Source organism: Vitis vinifera, chromosome 17 (assembly GCF_030704535.1).
Source record: "Vitis vinifera cultivar Pinot Noir 40024 chromosome 17, ASM3070453v1".
Taxonomy (NCBI): domain Eukaryota; kingdom Viridiplantae; phylum Streptophyta; class Magnoliopsida; order Vitales; family Vitaceae; genus Vitis; species Vitis vinifera.
The window spans coordinates 17,040,035-17,060,552 of NC_081821.1; the positions used below are offsets into that span (position 1 = coordinate 17,040,035).

The 20,518-nt window shown below is 40.7% G+C and overlaps 2 protein-coding genes across 2 annotated transcripts; both read left to right on the forward strand.

The window, feature by feature from the left end:
• Nucleotides 1-10,286: 10,286 nt before the first annotated feature.
• Nucleotides 10,287-12,640, forward strand: LOC132252842 (uncharacterized). Its single transcript, XM_059734210.1, has 2 exons — nt 10,287-11,532; nt 11,767-12,640. The coding sequence occupies exon 2, from the start codon at nt 11,793-11,795 to the stop codon at nt 12,393-12,395; it is 603 nt and encodes a 200-aa protein (XP_059590193.1). The 5' UTR covers nt 10,287-11,532; nt 11,767-11,792; the 3' UTR covers nt 12,396-12,640.
• Nucleotides 12,641-13,326: 686 nt separating this feature from the next.
• Nucleotides 13,327-14,221, forward strand: LOC132252784 (uncharacterized). Its single transcript, XM_059733990.1, has 2 exons — nt 13,327-13,587; nt 13,688-14,221. The coding sequence occupies exons 1-2, from the start codon at nt 13,327-13,329 to the stop codon at nt 14,219-14,221; spliced, it is 795 nt and encodes a 264-aa protein (XP_059589973.1).
• Nucleotides 14,222-20,518: the final 6,297 nt, after the last annotated feature.

Sequence of the window (20,518 nt, forward strand, 5' to 3'; positions counted from 1 at the left end):
CACTTTAAGTGGTATTTGTTGCTCCTTTTGAAACAATAGAGGAAGCCTCTTGGCTTAGGGGTAGTTCTCATGATTTTATCATCTGAGATAATGTTTTATGGTTATAGTGGGGTGGTGGCACAATCTGAAGAACTACAGTACCACTAGAATTATATGAGATAGTTCAGATAGATGATGTGACTAAGAAGTTTTCTTTAGTGCCTAGTCTACTTTTAAGGCTAGTGGGAGTTTGTTGGGATGAAGCTCTTAAAAGTAAGATATAATGTAACAAAGTTAGACTTGAGCCTCCATTTAATCTATCCATTATATGCATTGATATTGATTTGAGCATTTAGACCCATATCACTTATATTGTAGATGACTTGGGTGCATCAGGAGTTACACAAAGGATACGAGTCATGAGTTCCTTGAAAAATAATAAGTAGTTCATAGTCGATTCATGGATTTGGGCAATCTAGTAGAGACTATAGTGCATTACATCTTAATTGGAGAATGGATTGTCGTGGCCTTTGGGATGGGGTTTCCCATGGTGAGTGTACTAGTGTGTACGGTTACACATTGGATAAGACTTACAGTGAGTCATGACATAAGACTATAGGGTAGTCATAAATTCACCAAATTGTTATGTCGTATTATCTCTCAACCTTGAGAGAATAGTGAACTTATGCTAAAGTTAGTAGTGACTTTGACCTATGGGTCAGATCCTAAAGTGATCATACATTTCTTATGGATTAGGTCATTGTTGATGGAAACCGATAACAACAGGTATTCTCAATAGAGGTAATGATATCTCATAGACTTAGAAGCAATGTGTCCCCTTGGGTGATTGTAAGGACATGTAATTAGGAAATCTATGGTCATTGTAATTCCTTAAGTGGAATTTAACATGCGCTCTTCTAAGCTAGGATATCCCAATTGATCACATAATAAGAGGATTTGTAAGAGGCTAATAGCTTTCACCTATTTAGATTATGAACATCAGTTCATAGAGAGACTATATATTGTGGATTGTAGGTCACTGACCCGAGTTCTTGTATCTTGTTGTAATATACATAGGGTATTAAAGTGTAGTTAACTCTTTATAATAAGATGTTGAGTCAACTTCAAAATTAGATCATGAGGGAGCAAGTATTTTCCTATGGGTCCTAATGGTCTTAACTTGAGCTCATATTCCTTGATTGCATGGTTTATGAGAGTGTATAGGTTTTTATTTCACTTGTGCTCTAATTAATTAGTTAGGACCCTTTTTAGGTTAAATTAAGTGACCCAAGCCTAAGATGGGCTCAAGTTAGCTAAGCCCATGGGAAGCCTATGAATACCTCTCTTGGGGTTTAGGTTTTTAATCTTGCTTAATGTCCACTTAAAGAGACATAACCATGGTCACCACCCTCTATGAGATCTCCATTATCTCAGGTTTTGGATTCAAGAAGGAGCCATTGGTTGGAAGATCTCTAGGTCTTTGAGGTCATCTTCAATAGTTGGAACTTAAGGTTTGGGAACATCCAAAACCTAAATGTTAATACTTTAATCTTAAAGAATCAATTTTGAAAATTGGTATTTATGGACTTACATTTTTCACGTGTGTCTCACTTGATGGCGAGACTCATTTTTTAGTGAAAAACTTATTTTGTGAAAATTAAAGTCACCACTTATTTTTATTTTTTGAAGGGAAAATCAAATAAGAAATAAAACCCTAAAAAAATATTCCTTATTTGGAAAAGCATAGTTTGAGAAAAACCAAGTCTGAGTCTGGAGGTTAGGCTACCTATTAGGAAGTTATCATAAGGTAGTACCCCTCTAAGTCCTAAATAAAGGTTTCTACTAATGAGTTGATGTTACTATGATAATTGGTTTTTAATTTAATGGATACCGAAGAATCAAAGTAAATAAACTAAAGTAAGGATGATAATCAAATGAAAAAAAATCAAGAGAATAATCACATAAGGCATGCATATCAATGACAACAAACAACTAGGGAGAGAAAGAAATGTACCTTATTAGCAAGCTAAGCACTTCTATAAAATAAAAAGAATTAGCTTATAAACATATCATATCACAAGTCCAATAACATACAATATACACCCCACTTAAATCAAGAATCAAAGAAATAATAATATGGAAACCATGCAAAGCAAGATGGAACAAGCATGAGAATATTTAAAAGCAAGGTAAACACATCAATGTACGCAAGTGGATAGAGAAGAGAAGAACCATACCTTGATTACATAAAGCACTTTGATAAAATAATGAGGTTAGTTCAACAAGCAATAATGAATACAAAAGAAGAAGCAAAAGACAAAAATAAAGCTTGAAGAAAGGTAATAAGTAATACACCCTCAAAATGAATTTGAATAAAATATCAAAAAAAGAAAAAAATTACATAAAAAAAGATTCATTTATCATATACGATATACCTACAATGTGAGTTAGGAATGAAAGTGTTGGGATTAGGCCCCTAAAAATAAGACATGATGTAATAAAGTTAGACTTAACTATTCCCTTTCTATCCTTTTGGGGTATTGACATTGATTTGAGCATTCAATACATGTCTCTTACATTGAACATGACTTCAATGCATTAGGAGCTGCATAGAAGATACAAGTCATGGGTTCCTTGTAAGTTGATAAGTTGTCCACAATTGGTTCATAGATTTGGGTAATCCAATAAAGATTGTAGTACCTTACCTTCTATTTGGAGGAATGGTTTGTCTTGGCTATTGGGATGGGTTACCCATGATGAGTACACTAGTGCATGTAATGCACACTAGACAGGACCTATAGTGAATCATGACGCAAGACTATCAATTATCATGATTCACTAAGCTACTATACTGCATGAACTCTCAACCTTGAGAGGATATTGAGTTTGTGCCAAAATCAATAGGAGACTTTGACCTATGGGTGGGAGTAAAGTGGTTATATATTCCCATGGATTGGGTCACTAAAAACCACTGAAAGTCCAATAGGAAACACTTAGAGGAGGGATGAATGGGTGATTAAATTTTTTTAAATAAATATTTATATATTATACCAAATTCTTTAACTCAATAGATATCAAGGGTATCCCAAATAACTAAATGAGTTATACCTAAAATCTTTAGATATATATATAAACCTGATTTTAACTTTTTAGAAATATCCCATGATTAGTTAGGGATAAAATAATATAATTATTAATATCTAAAAGACAACTTGCGAGATGTTAGGGAAAATAATAATTGGTTATAAGTATAACTACCATAATCTTCAAGATAACCAACCTAACAACCTCAATGATAAATTAACTAATCAATCGAAAGGATATCAATATCATCAAACATATATAAGTAAGAATAAAAAGATATGCAATGAGACATAAGATTTTTACATGGAAAACACCTACAACTATGGAGATAAAAGATCATGAGGTTAAAGACCTACAAATCTAGATGCATTATTCGAAATCGAGTTACATAGATTTACTTAACCATTTTACCCTAAAAGCTTACTCTCCAATACCTAAAACTTCATTCACATCTGTGACACAACAACTCTCTATTGCCCCCTAGTAGATCATTCAACCACTTCGAAGGGATTAAGGTTTTCAACCTAAGATTCAAAGATTGAATCCTTGAATGAGAGATCGGGAAAGATGTAGCACATTAGGCTTTCTCAAAGAGATCCTTTCTAAGGAATGAAAAGTCTCTCAACGATATATCTCAAAACTATGAGATCTCTTAGTCGAAATCTCTACTTTTAGATCTCTAACCCTCAAAGGATTATAAAGGAGGTATTTATAGGCAAAATCCCAAAGAGTTTCAAAATCTTAAGTTTCCAAAATAGAGTTTGAGTGAAATTCATCTAAAATTTGTTTCATATCTCAATAGGACTATCATGACCATTTGATCGGACTTACACTGCTTAAGCAGTCCTTACCATTTGAGCAGGCTGACCACTTGAGCAGGCTTAATTGCTCAAGTAGCCCTTGCTTCTTTTAAAAAATCTTTTTAAAACATTTTAAGTAAAAAAAAATGATATTGAACCTTTTTATACCTCAAAGAAGCCTAATATGCCACATGCCAAACCTCTTTAGACGTATTTAAGACTTCTCGATTGGATGAACAAAAACCCTTGATCTTCAATGGAGATCAAGTCACTATCTAAAAAGAGTTCTATGGCCAAACATAAAAAGAAACAAAATTGTTACATATAAACAAGACTCAATGTCTTAACAATCTCCCCCTTTGACAATTTTGTGACAAAACATCATTACATAAACCACCTAAACTCTCATAAAGGAGTTTGCATAACATACATTAACACTTAATTAAAAATATACTAAGGGAATGCTTTGCATCATTTTATAGTACTCATATTTCAATCCTATAACCTGCACACATACAAAAAACTATACCGAAGGTAAAGTAGTGTGAGAGATAAGATATGATCAAGGTAACAAAACAAGATAATTGAAGATTTTGCTTGATGCATTGTAAAAGCATGAATAAAGAATAGATTCCTGTAATAACACCAAGGTACAAAGCAAAGCTTGAGAGGAATATAAATGTATACAAATCAATTCAAGAGAATAGAAGCTAGATAAGATACAATAGATCAACAATGATGCCTAGAGGTCATCACCAACCAGAAATAGGTAGTAAGAATCATAAGGAGAAGCTTCTATGATTGAGATTAACTTTAGAGAGATAGATTATTCAAACAATAATATTTTGCAGGAAACATCCGTGTTAGGCATCTCTCTAAACTATTTAAGTTATGCTTTTATCAGTTGATTTGGTTTTCTCCAATGCCTTAAGTTTAATTTTCTCTAATATTTCAATTAAATTCTCTTTAAAAAAATGTATGTTTATTTGTTCCCTTTAATTTAAGTAGTTTTTTTTTGGGATTGAGTCCAAGACATGATGTAACAAAGTTAGACTTAACTGTCCTCTTACTATCCCTTTGGTGTATTAACATTGACTTGAGCATTTGACCCATATCTCTTACACTGTACATGACTTAGGGCATTAGGAGTTGTATAGAAGATATAAGTCATAGCTTACTTGGAAGTAGATAAGTTGTCCACAATTGGTTCATGAATTTGGGCAATCTAGTAGAGATTGTAGTACATCACCTCCTAATTGGAGGGATGACTTATCTTGGCTGTTGGGATGAGTTTCTCATAGTGAGTGTACTAGTGTATGTGATGCACACTAGACAAGACCTACAGTGAATCATGATGCAAGGCTATCAAATGCCATGATTTATCAAACTATTATGTTGCATAGACTCTCAACCTTGAGAGGAGATTAAGTCTGTGTCAAAATCAACATGAGACTTTGGCCTATGGGTGAGACCCTAAAGTAGTCATATATCCCTATGGATTAGGTCACTGTTGATGGAGGTTAATGGCAATAAGTATTCTCAACAAAGACACCATGATATCTCGTGGGATTGAGACAGTGTGTCCCCTTAGAGGATTCAAAGGACATGTGATCATGAAATTTGTGGCCACAATAATTCCTTTAGTGGAATTTGACATATGCTCCTTAGAGGTAGAGTATCTCATTTGATCACATAATAAGTAGGATTTGTAACTCAAGGATTGGAGAGGTAATCTTGATAGGTGATAAAACTACCTTGTTAGATTACAAACACCAGTCCATAGGGAGTCTACATGTAGTGGTTAGTAGGTCATGGATTTGAGCTTCATCTTGTTGTTATTTAGATAAGTTATTGGAGTGCAGTTGATTCTCTTTTGTCTCATTGCTATTTACCCAAGATTGCATAGAGGATAATGAACAAGGTCTCTAGATTGGGCTAACCGATTAATTAGATGACCCTATGTGGTTAATTATTCAATTAGAACATGTTTTGGGCTAAATTAAGTGACCAAACCTTGATGGGCTCAAGTCACTTAAGCCTAGTTGGCAACACCATAAATACCCTATTTTGGGTTAGGATTTCCTTATTGACTTTAGTTAGTCATCTTCCATCTCTATAGAGAGAGAGAAAAATGGAGAAAGAGCTAAAGCTTCCTCATTTCCATTCTCCACACTTTGGAGTGCCAAGATCGTGGTTCGAGTCATATGGTGGAAGATCTTAGGTATATAAGACCTTTAAACTCTTCAGACTTCTTCTTCATTGGATAGATTTTGATGTGGGAACATCCAGATCATAGGTGTGAATACTATATCTCTATATCTATAGTTATAAGGGTTTTTACAGCCATTTGTTTATGTTGCGATAAATTTTGAGATGTCTAGGAATAGATGCATGTACCCTATGAGATCCTGGGTGTGGGAACAAAGTAATCTAGGGTTCCTAACAACTAGTATCAGAGCTAAGTTAGATTTTAGCATGTTAGATATGTTATAAGGTATGCTAACTTTGTTTTCCAAGGTATATTTATTCATCCCATGGTCTAATGGGATGAATGAATGTTAACATGATTGTTATAATTATAATTATATTTAGATTTTTTGATGATTATTGGTTTATTATTTTCTCTAGATTGTGTTTAACACCTTACAAGGGGTATATATTTGATTGTAAAAATATTTTCTTTTCAATAGATGGGTCGTAAGCTCCATTATAGGAGCATAGGATTTTTTATTATAGTAAACATTTTTATTTTGTATCCATTTATGGTGACCTAGGAGAAAATAAATAATCTTGAAGGCTCTTTTTGAGAGATTAAAGAAAAAAGAAGGATTCTTGGAAGTTCTTACTTTGAGATCCTTTACTGCATAGTGATGTTAACTTTAACTCAAAATTGGGACTACCTCATAGCAGTTTCTTGGGGTAAATCACATATGGTTTTGAATCTTAGGAAGTCAGGAACTCAAAGCTTCAAACGAATCACAATTCGAAGTTGAAACTAGAGAGATATGGAAAATTGAAGCAAGGCTGCACAAAGGGCATGACAACATAGTGTTGTCAACTTTGAGCCAAAATCAGGGTTACTTCCAATAAGTTTCTTAGGGTATATCACATATGGTTTTTAAGAAGTCAGGAATCCAATGGTTCAAACAAATTGTAATTCAGAGTTGAAACAAGGGAGATATGACTAATTGAAGCAATGCTGCGCAAAGAGCATGCTGTTATGAGATTGCCTACGAGTCTAATTCCTTTTGGTTTTTTGGGCTTCTCCTTTTGGGCTCATTTTGGTGGCAATTGGGCCTTTTGGGTTTTCTATTTTCACTAACCCCATTTTTTGTTGTAGGACTATTTTTTTTTTAATTTGAATTTTATCCTAATTTTAATTGCCAAATATGCAACAAGATTCCCAAAGGCCATGAGATATATATATTTAATTATTCCCTTGTTTTGATTATATGCTCTTGATTAATTGCATATGCGGCCTCAAGATATTTTGGCCTTCTTGATTGTAAATAATTTTTCATGCATTTTTTAAAATTGAAAAACTTATTTAAATTGGAATGTGCATGGTTAGGAAATTTTATTTTAAAGAAAATATAAGTTGGAGAAGGATTAAGAGCTTTCTTACATTTTTTAAAATTAATTCTTAGATATTTTAATTTTATTTAAAATCTTCTCAAATCTTTGAGAACTCTAAGAATAAAATCTTTCTTTTAAGGAAAAGCTCTTATTTTTCCTATTTTTGATTTAAAGAAAATAAGTTAATTTTGAAAATTCATGATAGATAATTTATGATTAAGAATGATTACCAAAATAAGTATTAGAACCCAAAGAAAAGTTTTTTGGTATTCTTAGTAAACTTTCATGAGAATATATTTTCTAAAACTATTTATTTAAATTGGTTGTTGCTAAAAGGATTGATATTTCTTTAGAACTATCTGTCTATTAAACTTTAGGAAGTTTTCCTGTTTTTTCTCGATAAGAGAAGGAAAACTATACTTATAATTGGTCCTCTAGGTTCTCCCCCCACAAGGGTTATCAAAATAACTTTGGAATATTTTAGTAATTTAATGAAGATATAAAATATTTTGAAAAGACTTTCCATAATGGATTGTTTAATTCCTTTTCAGAAATAAGCATTTTTTGGAGTTTTTCATAAAGAATATTTTATCCATTAAGGAATTACTAAAAGGTTCTATTTTTGGTAGTATTTAATGGAATAAATAATTATGAAATTGCCATGAAAATATTTCTTAAGTTTGAAAAGTGTAAGGAATAAGGAAAGTAAATCTTATGAGGTTTTTTGAATATGAAAAGCAAAAGTTCCTTTCTTGGATAAGGTACTCTCAAGATTATTCAAAATCTCATAAATTGGTAATTTCCTTATTATACAAGAGTTTCAAATTTGGAAAATAAATATTTTGAAAATTTTCATTAAAGATAATTTATCATTGAAAGACAATTACCACAAGGCTAAGATATTGATGGAAATAAATTTCTTTGAAACATTTCCTTAATAAAATATTTATTAATTGGAATTGTGTATAGAAGGAGAATTTTATGAAAATAGATTTTAAAATTTTGAGAGTGGATATTTTATCAAAATTCTTTTTGAAAATTACTCTCATGAAAATTTTAAATTTTTTCACGTTCATATTCTCTTATTACACTAGATATCCAATTAGGAAATAAATATTTTTGGAAATTCTCAAAGTAGATAATTTCTTCATTAGAGAAATTACTAATGGTTTTAAAATGCTCTTATTTATCTCAAAAGACTAAGTGGGAGAGGGCCTTAGGCAAGCCCATGACCTCCATTATCAAACCCATTTTGATTTGGGTTCATCATCACCCGACCAGTAGGTTGGGCCCTAGGAATCAAGGGATATGGACTCTCCACATGGAAGAGACTAGATATGTCGATAGTGGGAGCAACCGCCCCACTAGTGGGGTTCCTTACTTAGTGACATTGATAGTTTGAGGACAATGGTTGTCACTTGACATTGGATATGAAGTGGTCGAATTGCCCACCGTGGTCCCACTTGCATAGTCCATGAGCTAAATAAAAGGTATGTTGATCTTACCTTTAGATAACTTTCATGGTTAAGGTAGGGAGGTCAATTTGAGAGGGTCTCTAACTAGTAATAAGGTCATAACCTGCCCACCATAGGCTTGATTCTTATGATACTAGGATACCTTGCAAAGGGATATATAGTTTGAGAGCACTACATTTTTGCTAAATTAATTACCAAATGCCTTGAATGCTCAATTATGTCATATGCTTGGTTATATTCTTTATTATGTATATGATGTCGGTTTTATTATCACTCTCTTTCTCACAATAAACCAAGCCCAACTAATCAATTGAACTAATTTTATTATGGATATAGTAGCTAATTTCATAGAAGCTAGTTTAGGAAGAGCTAACTATTCCTTATGAACTAACCTATCAAAAGAAAAGAGTGGTATATTAAGGTGATATTAGACAAATCCGAAGACAAAGTTCCTAATACTTGGATCTTTGGATAATGTGTTGCAATAACAACACATGTCTATTACTAGAGACTTTGATATTCTCTTTCTAGCTTACAATGGTTATTTAGTGATAAGGGTAGGATAACTTTGACAAGCTACTCTTAGGATTGTTATGAACACCAGTATTCATATGATCTTAGAGACCTTACCATTTTCCTTTGGGATGGCCAAGGGGATTCTCAAATATTATAGGGCATTCATATGGAAGTAAAAGGTTCTTAGGTTCTTCTGCTAAGAAGAAGAAGAATAACACTAAATAAGGAAAGTTCAAGAGAAGGAATAAGAGAGCAAGTTTAGGGCCTTTTTGCCCTCACTTATTAAGAAAATGACCATTTTGCCATTGATCACATGGAGAGAATGTGCCTTTCCGTCCAAAAAAATAACACCGTCTCTAAAAAAAATGCATATTGCATGCAATTATAAAGGATGGAGGGTATATTGCTCAATTTTGAACTCAATGGGGCAATGTCCAAAACATGCTAAAGGTTGGGGGAGGGGGGGTAAAGTGTAATAAACCCTTTATTTTTAAAAGGGAAAACAAAATAAGAAATAAAACCCTAACAAAATGACTGTTAATATTTGGAAAAGTTGTTCGTAAAAACCCAAATCTAGGTTCGAGGATCAAGTTACCTATTGGGAAGGTACCCTCAAAGAGGTAGCACCCCTTTAAGCCTTAAAAGGTATCTACTATTGAGTTGAGGAGATTATAGCAAATGATTGATCCACTCAAGTGGATACTAGAACAAAATAAATATGGATGATATCATGGCAATAGGCAAACATGTTTAATTAGTGAAAACAAATACGACCAAAGTGTACTTGGCCTTCAACTAGAGTGCTATCACAAAACATAAAGTTAGATAACAAAAAACAAAACACATAATTGTTGTCGCCTCGCGTATCCGATGGTCCACGTTGCTGCTATATGGATGGACACGTGATTCTCAACACACAAGGGGTTCTTGATTCAGTGGTTGCACCTGCAAAAGGCATCCGGACAGGGTGTCCGGACGCACCCTCCGATGGTTTTATTAGCCATGGTGAGAAAGAGATATATAAATCAGTTGGCCTTTTTTCTAGGTATCAAGAGGTTACCAGGAGATCCCCTTTCTTCTTCGTGCGAAGGTATATATATCCAGCTTCAGGGGTACTGTTCCTCTCATTAATGGTGAGGAGATCTTTTCTGTTGTGATGATGACAATAGGTGTTAGTAGGAGCACTATCATCCTACGAATGGCTGTCAGAGACTATGGTAGGTGATGCGGCCGTCAGAGATCGTGGGAAGCGATTATGCAGAATGATCGTGGGAAGTGACTTGCTGTCACTTCCTCTTGTCTTCTCATTCTGCAGGTGATGGGATGTGGGCCATGGCTGCTTGTTGTGATTGCGTGTAAGACTCGCTTTACTTTAATTGACCATCCAGAAGATTTATATCCGGATGGCTCATGCTGATTATCCGGATGTGTTGTGGAGGCTATCCGGATGTGTACGCTCTGCCAGCGTCGTTTGCTCTTCCTTGGATAGGAGAAGATGAAACGTCGTTTGCCTTTCCTTGAAGCGGTCCGGATAGGATAACTGCACCATGCATATCCTTAGGGGAATCCGGATGATGATGGTCCGGCTGATAACACGTGCCACGCGTCACTATGAGCTGCGTGCCACGTGTTTCCCAAGGGGAGGGGTCCCTACATTGCCCCCCTTTTTAACTTGCCTATTTTGCCTAAAAAATGGGCGGGTTAAAAATAACTGGCTTTTGAAAACTGAAGAAGTCCCTTCGTCTGACTGGGCCACGTGGCAAGTGGGGGTGCGGAAGCCAAAAAGGCATTTATGACGAGCCGCCGACCCTGCGTATCCCCAGACAATATGTCGTTTCAATGATAACATGGCTGTTGGTTTGGCTTTCCGAGGGGCTGTCCTGCTATAAATAGGGTACTGTACCTCTTTTTGTATTTTTTTCTACTGCATTCTCTTGAGAGTCTTTCTTCTTACTGCTTTTTCTACGCCCTTTGCTTTTCTGAGAAAAAAAAACTCCGAAAGCTCTTTTGTACCAGTGCTTTTGTATCGCGACTTTGTTGGTTTGCTGCTGGTGATTTTGTATCAAGGCGGTACCCGTTCTTCTTCTTCGGTGCTGTATTTGGTACGTATCTCTTTGCTACTGCCGTTCCTTTGGTTGCGTTTGCTGGTTCTTTACACTTGTTTTCTGGCTTGCTTGGGCATTGTTTTGGACGAGTCGTTTGCAATTGTTGTTGAATGTTGGTACTTTGTTGTTGTTTGGAGGGGTTTTTGAGGGGTTTTTCTGACGGCTTTGAGTTAGGGTTTGTGTATTTTCTGATTGCTTGGTCTGAACCGTTTGCATTGTTTTTGCGTGTAGATTTTGCTTTGGCTTTGTGGTAAGAAATGGCTCCAAAAAAGACTGTTTCGTCTGTCCGGGTCAGCGAGGCTGGCGAAAAGGCGATAGATAAACTAAATGCGAAGGAGTTCCGGGAGCGATTCCGCATCCCCCATGACGTATTGATAGACCTGGTGAACGAGGAGGCGGCTATGCCTACTGAGAAAGGTGGAAAAAACGCTATCCTCTTCACAAAGGAACAATTCAACGCGGGGCTCCGGTTCCCTCTGCCAGCCTTGTTCAAGGAATTCCTCCACTTCTCTCAGATTCCACCCATCTTCATTCATCCCAACCTTGTCCGGGTGCTGATGGGATGCAACATTATCAACATGCTGTACAGCCTCGACCTTACGCTACTGGAATTGTTCTTTGTCTATTCCCTGAAGAAAGCAAAGAATGATATCTTCAGTGTGTCCGCTTACCTGCCCTCCCTTCAAATGGTGACAGAACTGCCAGATTCGACAAAGGGAGGGGCGAAGGGGCTGGTGGCAGTCTGGGGTGGATGGGCGGGGCTATCGCAGCATCCGTCGAGGCCTTTTTCTCCGAATTATAGCTTAAAAATTCCGGGTAATCTTGTTTTGCGATTTTTTATCCGGATTTTGCTTTGCTGATTTTTTCTGATTTTTTCGGACAGAATTCTCACCTTTTGTTGCTGACAATGCAGGTTTGGAATTGAGGGGCCACCTTATGGATTGGGTGGAAAAGGCGTCCTTTGCCTGCGTCTGCAAATTATTTGAAATAGACCCCAAGGAGAGGGCCTACAAAACATTGCTTTCCGCGCGGAATTTGACAGAGGTCGTCCGGGAGCCCCAGGAATATGTTATCAATATTCTTCCTAGGAAACTGGCAAAGGATGGGATAGTGCCTGGGGAGCATTATACAGTGAAGGAGCTCCCCCTCTATCAGGAAGCTAAAGAGGCTGACGCTGAAAGGCGGCGAAAGCTCCTGGAGGATAGAGATCAGAAAAAAACTGAAGGCACTATCCGGAAGGCTCCCGGACAGAAGGGGGGGCCGGACCCTCCTTCAAAGAAAATTCCAGGCAAGAGGGGGAAGCTAGTGAAGAAGCATGGGAAGGATGTGAAGGAACCCACTCCTCCCAAGGAGTTCCCTCCTCCCCAAACTACCTATGAGGGGGAAGTAATGATAGAGGAGCCAGTAAATGCTGCTCCGCACTCTATCTCAAGCGGCCCCGGACGCATGTCGGGGTTGAATCACTCAGGTCCTTCCTTGGTCGCGGCTGTGCGTCTGGCTAACGTGGCTGAGGAAGCTGCATCCATCAACCGTCCGGGCAACCTTAATCCGGATGCTGATGCAGCTGAAATGGCCCCGTTGGAGGAAGCGGGAGCAGAAAGCCAAAGTCAGCCTTCCGACGACCCGGATCGCCTGGCTATAGTCCTGGTGAAAGGGCCTCCCCTCAAGAAGCCGCGTTTGACGCGCGATCTACAGTCCGGACTCTTTGAGCGGCTTCAAGAGCGGCAGCAAGAGATTGAAATTAGCTGCGCTTCTGCCCATGACGCTCATCCGGATGGAGGCGAGGTGGAGATGGCTACTGAGACCTCAGCCGCTCCGGCAATAATTCCGGTTGAGGATGCATCCGGACCTATGTGCCCGGACGAAAATATGGGGGCTCCGATTCCGGGACACGAGCTACCCTCTCCTTCCTCATCCGAGGAGGAATCTGCTGATGATGCCGCTCCCGCTAGCCCTTTCAGCTACGCGGAGTTGGAAGCTAAGTTAAAGCAGATTACTCCTGACTGGAAAGCCATCAAGCCCTCTGCTAAGATGTTTGATATGATAGAAACGGTACACCGTTGTCTTGTGTTTTTGCTTTTTGACTTTTTGTTGCACTGATGTGTTTGTTGTAGTATGATTTATGTTTTTGCTTTTCTTGTTTGTGTGTTAGCTGGTGAGGGGCCTCCGCAGCATGTCTCAACAACACGCTCTTTTTACTCAGCTGCTGCAAACTGCAGACTATATGAGGACCTTCTCCTCTCGGCACCAAGAGATTGAAAATCAACTGCGTCTGAGAATGGAGGAGGCTGAGGCCAGTCTATCCACCATGCGAGAGGAAAATGAAGCCCTCCGGGTGGAGTTGGCTGAGGCAAAGGGTCGAGAAGAATCAACTGCGGGCCGCCTTCATGAGGCGGAGGGTGAGGCAGCCCGGCTAAGGGATGAATTGAGTCGACTCCGGACAGAAGTTTTGAATGAAAAGAAACAGAAGGAAGACTTGCAGCTGCGTCTGGATGTGCAAAAAGAGGAACTTGAACGGGAGTTTGCTGTGGAAAGGGAGGAACTTGCAGCGGATTACCAGAAACAAGTGGATGATACATTTATATTTGGGTATCGCTGCTGCATGAAGAAGAACGGTATAAAGCGAGATACCCCTTCAATTCCTCCAAGTAAAGAAAAGAAGCTCCATGAGAAACCTGCTCCCTAATAGTTTATCTCTTCTTGCAATTTTTCTGCTGTAATTTTTCCCTCTGTATATTTTTGTGGTCCGGATGTCTCTTTGTAATTACATTTACTCATATCAATAAAACTTACTTCTTTCTCATTTGCACTTGTGTACACTTTCTACTGATAATACTGCTTTAAATTAAACACATTCCATGGTCTGAGTAACGGAGTGCCATCTAGCTTTTGTAAATGATAGGCTCCATTTTCATTTGCCTTAGACACTATGTAGGGTCCTTCCCAATTGGCTTGGAATTTTCCTGCGCCTACTTCAGCAGTATTTTCAAAAACTTTTCTAAGTACTAGCGTACCATTTTTGAAGTTTCTGGGCCTGACTTTTCGATTGTAATGCGTTGATGCTCTTTGTTGATAATCTGCCATCCGGATGGATGCGCTTTCTCTGACTTCGTCTGCCCAGTCCAAATTTCTTCCTAGTTCCGTGTCGGCGTCTTTTTGCTTTGCTGCATCAGTCCGGATAGTAGGAAGACCTATTTCAGTGGGAATGACTGCATCCATTCCATATGTAAGGGCAAAAGGAGTATTTCCTGTTGGTCGTCCGGGTGTGGTTCGATAGGCCCACAGGACGCCGGGTAGTTCTTCCACCCACTTCCCTTTGGCTTGCTCCAGCCTTTTCTTCAAGGCATTGACTAGAGTTTTGTTTGTGGCTTCCGCCTGGCCATTGCTTTAAGGATAACGTGGCGTGGAGTATGAATTCCAGATATTCAATTCCGAACAGAAATTCCTGAATGCAATGCTGTCAAATTGTGGACCATTGTCAGCTATGATGATTTGGGGAATCCCAAAGCGGCAAACAATGTTCTTCCATACGAACTTGGTAACATCTTTATCTTTGATGCTTGCATATGCTTCAGCTTCTACCCATTTATTGAAGTAATCAGTGGCGACAAGAAGGAATTTCTTTTGGGCGGGTGCTGCTGGGAGGGGTCCCACTATGTCCATGCCCCACTGCGCGAAAGGCCATGGGCCTGAGACCGATTTTAATGCGACTGATGGCATATGTGGAATGGGAGCGTATCTTTGACATTTATCACATTTTTGGACATATGCTGCCGCGTCTTTCTTCATTGTTGGCCAATAGTATCCTTGTGAATGAGCTCTATGTGCTAGGGATCGTCCTCCCGTATGATTTCCGCATATTCCTTCATGTAACTCAGCTAACACATACTGGGCCTCTGAGTGCCCAAGACAGCGAAGATAAGGCCCTGTGAAGGATCGCTTGTACAGGTGCCCCCCAATCAGGGTGAAACGGGCAGCTTGCACCCGGATTTTGTGCGCTCGTTTAGGATCTTCGGGTAAAGTTCCTGTCCGGAGATATTCTGCAATATCATGCGTCCATTCTTGATCATCCGCTTGGTCTGCCTCAATGGAGTTGCAAGTGGAATTTTCTGCGACAGAGGGATTGGCTTGTACATGGATAGGCAATAGAATGGCTTCTCTGATGGGGAGGGAAGCAGCTATACCGGCCAAGGCGTCGGCGCGCCCGTTGTCAGCTCGCTTAATTTTTTCAATTGTCCACTCGGTGAATTGCTGTAAGGTGCTTCTTACTTTGGCCAAGTATCGCGCCATGCGTGAGTCCTTAGCCTCATATTCTTTCTGGACATGCCTTACCACTAGTTGCGAGTCGCTGTAGATTCGGAGTTTGGAGACGGATAGCGCAAGAGCGAGGTCCAATCCGGACAGGATGGCCTCGTATTCTGCTTCATTGTTAGACGCGGAGAATCCCAGCCGGATGGCCTGCTCCAGATGTTCCCCAGTTGGGGACTGCAATAAGAGCCCAACTCCAGAGCCTGATGAGCGTGAGGCTCCATCAACTCGTAAAGTCCACCACTCCTGTTCACCTGATTCGTGGTGCTGGTCGGGTCTTCGTGAATATTCGAGCACGAAGTCGGCCATTACTTGGCCTTTTTTGGATAATCTGGGTTGGAATTCGATTCCAAATTCGCTCAATTCGATGGCCCATTGTAGCATTCGCCCAGTTAAATCTGGCTTGTGTAGAATGCTACGAAGGGGCTGGTCGGTCAGTACAATCACTGGGTGGGCTTGAAAATAGAGGCGGAGCTTTTGAGCAGCACTTCGAAGAGCTAAGGCTGTTAGCTCCATTTTTGAATACCTGGTTTCTACATCTGCCAAAGCTCTGCTGACATAGTAGACAGGTTTCTGCTCCTTTGGCGAAGGGCAGCGGAATAGAACGGCGCTGATTGCCCATTCTGAGACAGCTAAATACATATATAGCTTCTCCTTTGGGATGGGGCTGCTCAAGATGGGCGGATGCATAAGACAGCGTTTAATTCTTTCCAACGCGTTTTGGCAATTTTCCGTCCATCCCTGCGTTCCAGCTTTTCGTATCGCTAAGAAGAAGGGTCGCAACTCATCAGTGAAGCGGGCTATAAAACGTCCTAACGCAACGAGCTTGCCTGTGAGGCGTTGTAACTCCTTTTTGTTCCTGGGAGGAGGTGTCTCCATGACTGCTTTGACTTGATCCGGGCTGACTTCTATGCCTCTTTGGCTGACCATAAATCCCAGAAATTTGCCAGCACTCACGCCAAAGGCACATTTGGAAGGATTTAGCTTCATGTCATACTTTCGCAAGAGGTAAAATACTTCTTGTAAATGGAGGATATGCTGCTCTCGAGTTTTGCTTTTAACCACGATATCGTCAATGTATACCTCGATCGAGCGGCCTATCAGAGGTTTGAAGATTTTAGTCATCAATCTTTGATACGTGGCGCCAGCGTTTTTGAGTCCGAATGGCATGACTTTGTAGCAATAGAGGCCGTGTGGCGTTATGAATGCTGTTTTTTCTTCGTCATCCGGAGACATGGGAATTTGGTGATAGCCGGAGAAGGCATCCAAGAAAGAGAGCATCCCTTGCCTGGAAGTGGAATCCACAATTTGATCTATCCGCGGTAAGGGAAAACTGTCTTTTGGACATGCATTATTGAGATTGGTGTAATCAACACAGACTCGCCATTTGCCCTCTTTCTTTGGTACCACTACTACATTTGCCAACCAATCCGGATAAGATACCTCTCTGATGAATCCGGCTTCCAACAATTTGTTAATTTCATCTTGGATAACTCTTTGTCTATCCGGGTGAAATCGTCTAATCTTCTGTCGAATGGGTCTGGCTGCTGGAAAGACGTTAAGCTTGTGAGAGGCGATAGAGGGATGAATTCCCTTCATATCCGAATGTGTCCATGCGAAGATGTCATGGTTACTTCGAAGGATATTCTGTATGCTCTGGGTTTCTTCTTGTGTCATGAGGGAACTGATGTTTGTGAGGTGATCATTCTCTTCTGAGATTTGGATTGTTTGTAAGGGATCTGCTACCGGGGGATCCTTGTCCACCGGACCCAATAATTGCTATTGGTCGCGCGCAATGCTAGGTTCAGGGGGAGATGCATCCTCCTGGTTAGCGACTGCTTCACGTGCTATTTGGTAGCACTGGCGAGCGGCTAACTGGCTGCCATACAAGTCAGTTTGCCCTTCATTGGTGAGGAAACTCACCATTTGATGATATGTGGAAGGGATGGCTTTCATGTAGTGAAGCCATGTGCGTCCCAAGATGATATTGAAGGGTGACAATTCTTGCACCACCGAGAATTGCACGTTGAGAGTGACTGGTCCAGCTCGAACCGGCAGTATAATGTCTCCTAAGGATGTTGTTGATGATCCGTTGAATCCGGATAAGATTCGTCCGGGGTTTTCGAGACCCGCGAGACTATGTCCCATATGGCCAATGACTGATGCTTGTACTAGATCGGCTGAACTGCCTGGATCAACCAAGATACGTCTTACATCAAAATCTCCTATTTCTAGAGAGAGGATGAGGGCGTCGCGATGTGGCTGTAGCGTCCGGGTGGGATCTACTGGTGGGAAAATGATTGTCCCATCTATGGGGTGAGGGCCCTCTCCAGTAAGACCCGGCCGGATGGAATTAATGCGCTCGCGTATTGACGCGACCCGCAGCAATTTCTGCCTTTTACGCCTGGAATCGTATTCCTCGTCAGACGGGCCCCCATTGATATAGTTTATCACAGCCTTGGGGGCGACTGGGGCCCTCGGGGCCTCAGAGTTATGATGCTGAGATACGTCCCTTCCTCCAGTATCTGAGCGGAGGTACTGTTTTAAATGTCCTGCTTTGATGAGCCTTTCAACTAGATACTGGAGGGATCGACACGTCTCTGTTGTATGACCATGGTCTTTGTGGAAGGCGCATTTCTTGCTGCGGTCTCTTATGGATGGGTCCGTTTCGAGGGGTCTAGGCCACCTGAAGTCAGACAACCCTTGGATCATTGGGAGAAGTTTTTCGTATGATACGGATAGGGGTGTGACGGGCGGCCTATTCGGACGACTCGGCCCGTCCTGTCTCCGGTCAACTGGTTTTGGACGGTCTGGAGGCTTGGCATGCCTGTCCGCGTTATCTCTAGAAGCCCGTCCGGCAACCAATACTTGCTGAGTGGTTGCACGCACGTCATCTTCGAGCATTGAATATTTGTTAGCACGTCTGAACAAATCGTCCATCGTTGTAGGAGGCTTTTTTGCCAGTGATTCAAAAAATGGAGTGCCTGGACAAATGCTTCTCTTGAAGATTTGTAGGACAGCATCCATGCTGCAAACCTCTATTTGGAGTACGGCTTGGCCAAATCGTTTCACAAATTCCCTCAAGGATTCGTTGTCTCTCATTTTTATGTTCTGGAGGGTGCTGATATTCTGCTTGTGTCGAGCAGAGCACAAGTACTGTCCCACGAATGCTTCAGAGAGGTCCCTGAAATTGTCAATAGAGTTAGGAGGTAGGCGATGAAACCATGAGAGGGCCTGCCCTTGAAGGCTGGCGGGGAATACTTTGCATAACAATGCATCGTTGCCAATATCGAGCGTCATAAGCTGTCAATAGTGCATGATGTGATCGAAGGGGTCGTTGGTCCCATCATATGTGGAAAACTTCGGTACGAGGAATCCCCTTGGGGGTTCGTAATGAGTGATATGAGAGCAAAAGGGCGTGGAGAGCATGTCATCCAGCCTTTTGCTGATGGAGCCAATGGGTGGCTCGTTTGGAAGGTTTCTCCCAGCTGGTCGTTCCGCTAGGTGTGAGTGAACGTTCCACATCGCTGGGGTGACCATGGGGTCACGATGCGGAGGTACGTTCTGCACCATGGGAGCGATCATAGGATCGGGGCGTGGCGCCCGGGTTGTGGCTGCTGGTGGCCTTGATCTCCCAGGCTCTTGTGGGCCTAGTCTTGCGCGCATAGAACTTGACAACTGTGATTTTCTATCACGCTGTCTTTTTGCCGAGAAATGAGTGGAATCTGAGCTTTCCTCACGGGGAGCTCGAGGCATGGGTGTGCGTGGCTCATGGGGCCTTGCGTTGTACGTTCCTGGGATAGCTCCTGTTGACCCAGGATATATTGATTCTGGCTCTGGCTTTGAGTTTGCCACCTGGCCTTTTGAGCGCTGACGACGAGGAGGTCCTGATGTTGAGGCTTGAATGCGTAACACAGCGTTTTCTTCCCTTAACCTCTCCGTCTCCTGGAGGAGAGCTTTTAGCTGTTTTTCGCTCGCCAACTGTCTTTTTTCGATGGCTTGACGCCATTCGTGATTATCTTCTTCCTCTCTACCAGATGATCGACTTTGGGAAGGTGTGGCCATCTTTGCTAGTGACTGAATCAAAATAAAAAGTAAAAGTTTTCCCACAGACGGCGCCAATGTTGTCGCCTCGCGTATCCGATGGTCCACGTTGCTGCTATATGGATGGACACGTGATTCTCAACACACAAGGGGTTCTTGATTCAGTGGTTGCACCTGCAAAAGGCATCCGGACAGGGTGTCCGGACGCACCCTCCGATGGTTTTATTAGCCATGGTGAGAAAGAGATATATAAATCAGTTGGTCTTTTTTCTAGGTATCAAGAGGTTACCAGGAGATCCCCTTTCTTCTTCGTGTGAAGGTATATATATCCAGCTTCAGGGGTACTGTTCCTCTCATTAATGGTGAGGAGATCTTTTCTGTTGTGATGATGACAATAGGTGTTAGTAGGAGCACTATCATCCTACGAATGGCTGTCAGAGACTATGGTAGGTGATGCGGCCGTCAGAGATCGTGGGAAGCGATTATGCAGAATGATCGTGGGAAGTGACTTGCTGTCACTTCCTCTTGTCTTCTCATTCTGCAGGTGATGGGATGTGGGCCATGGCTGCTTGTTGTGATTGCGTGTAAGACTCGCTTTACTTTAATTGACCATCCAAAAGATTTATATCCG

Coding starts and splice junctions, on each gene's coding strand:
- LOC132252842 (XM_059734210.1), top strand. CDS start 11,793: ATGGCTCCAAAAAAGACTGTTTCGTCTGTCCGGGTCAGCGAGGCTGGC.
- LOC132252784 (XM_059733990.1), top strand. CDS start 13,327: ATGGCTACTGAGACCTCAGCCGCTCCGGCAATAATTCCGGTTGAGGAT. Junction 13,588..13,687: donor TGTTTGATATGATAGAAACG/GTACACCGTTGT, acceptor TTTGTGTGTTAG/CTGGTGAGGGGCCTCCGCAG.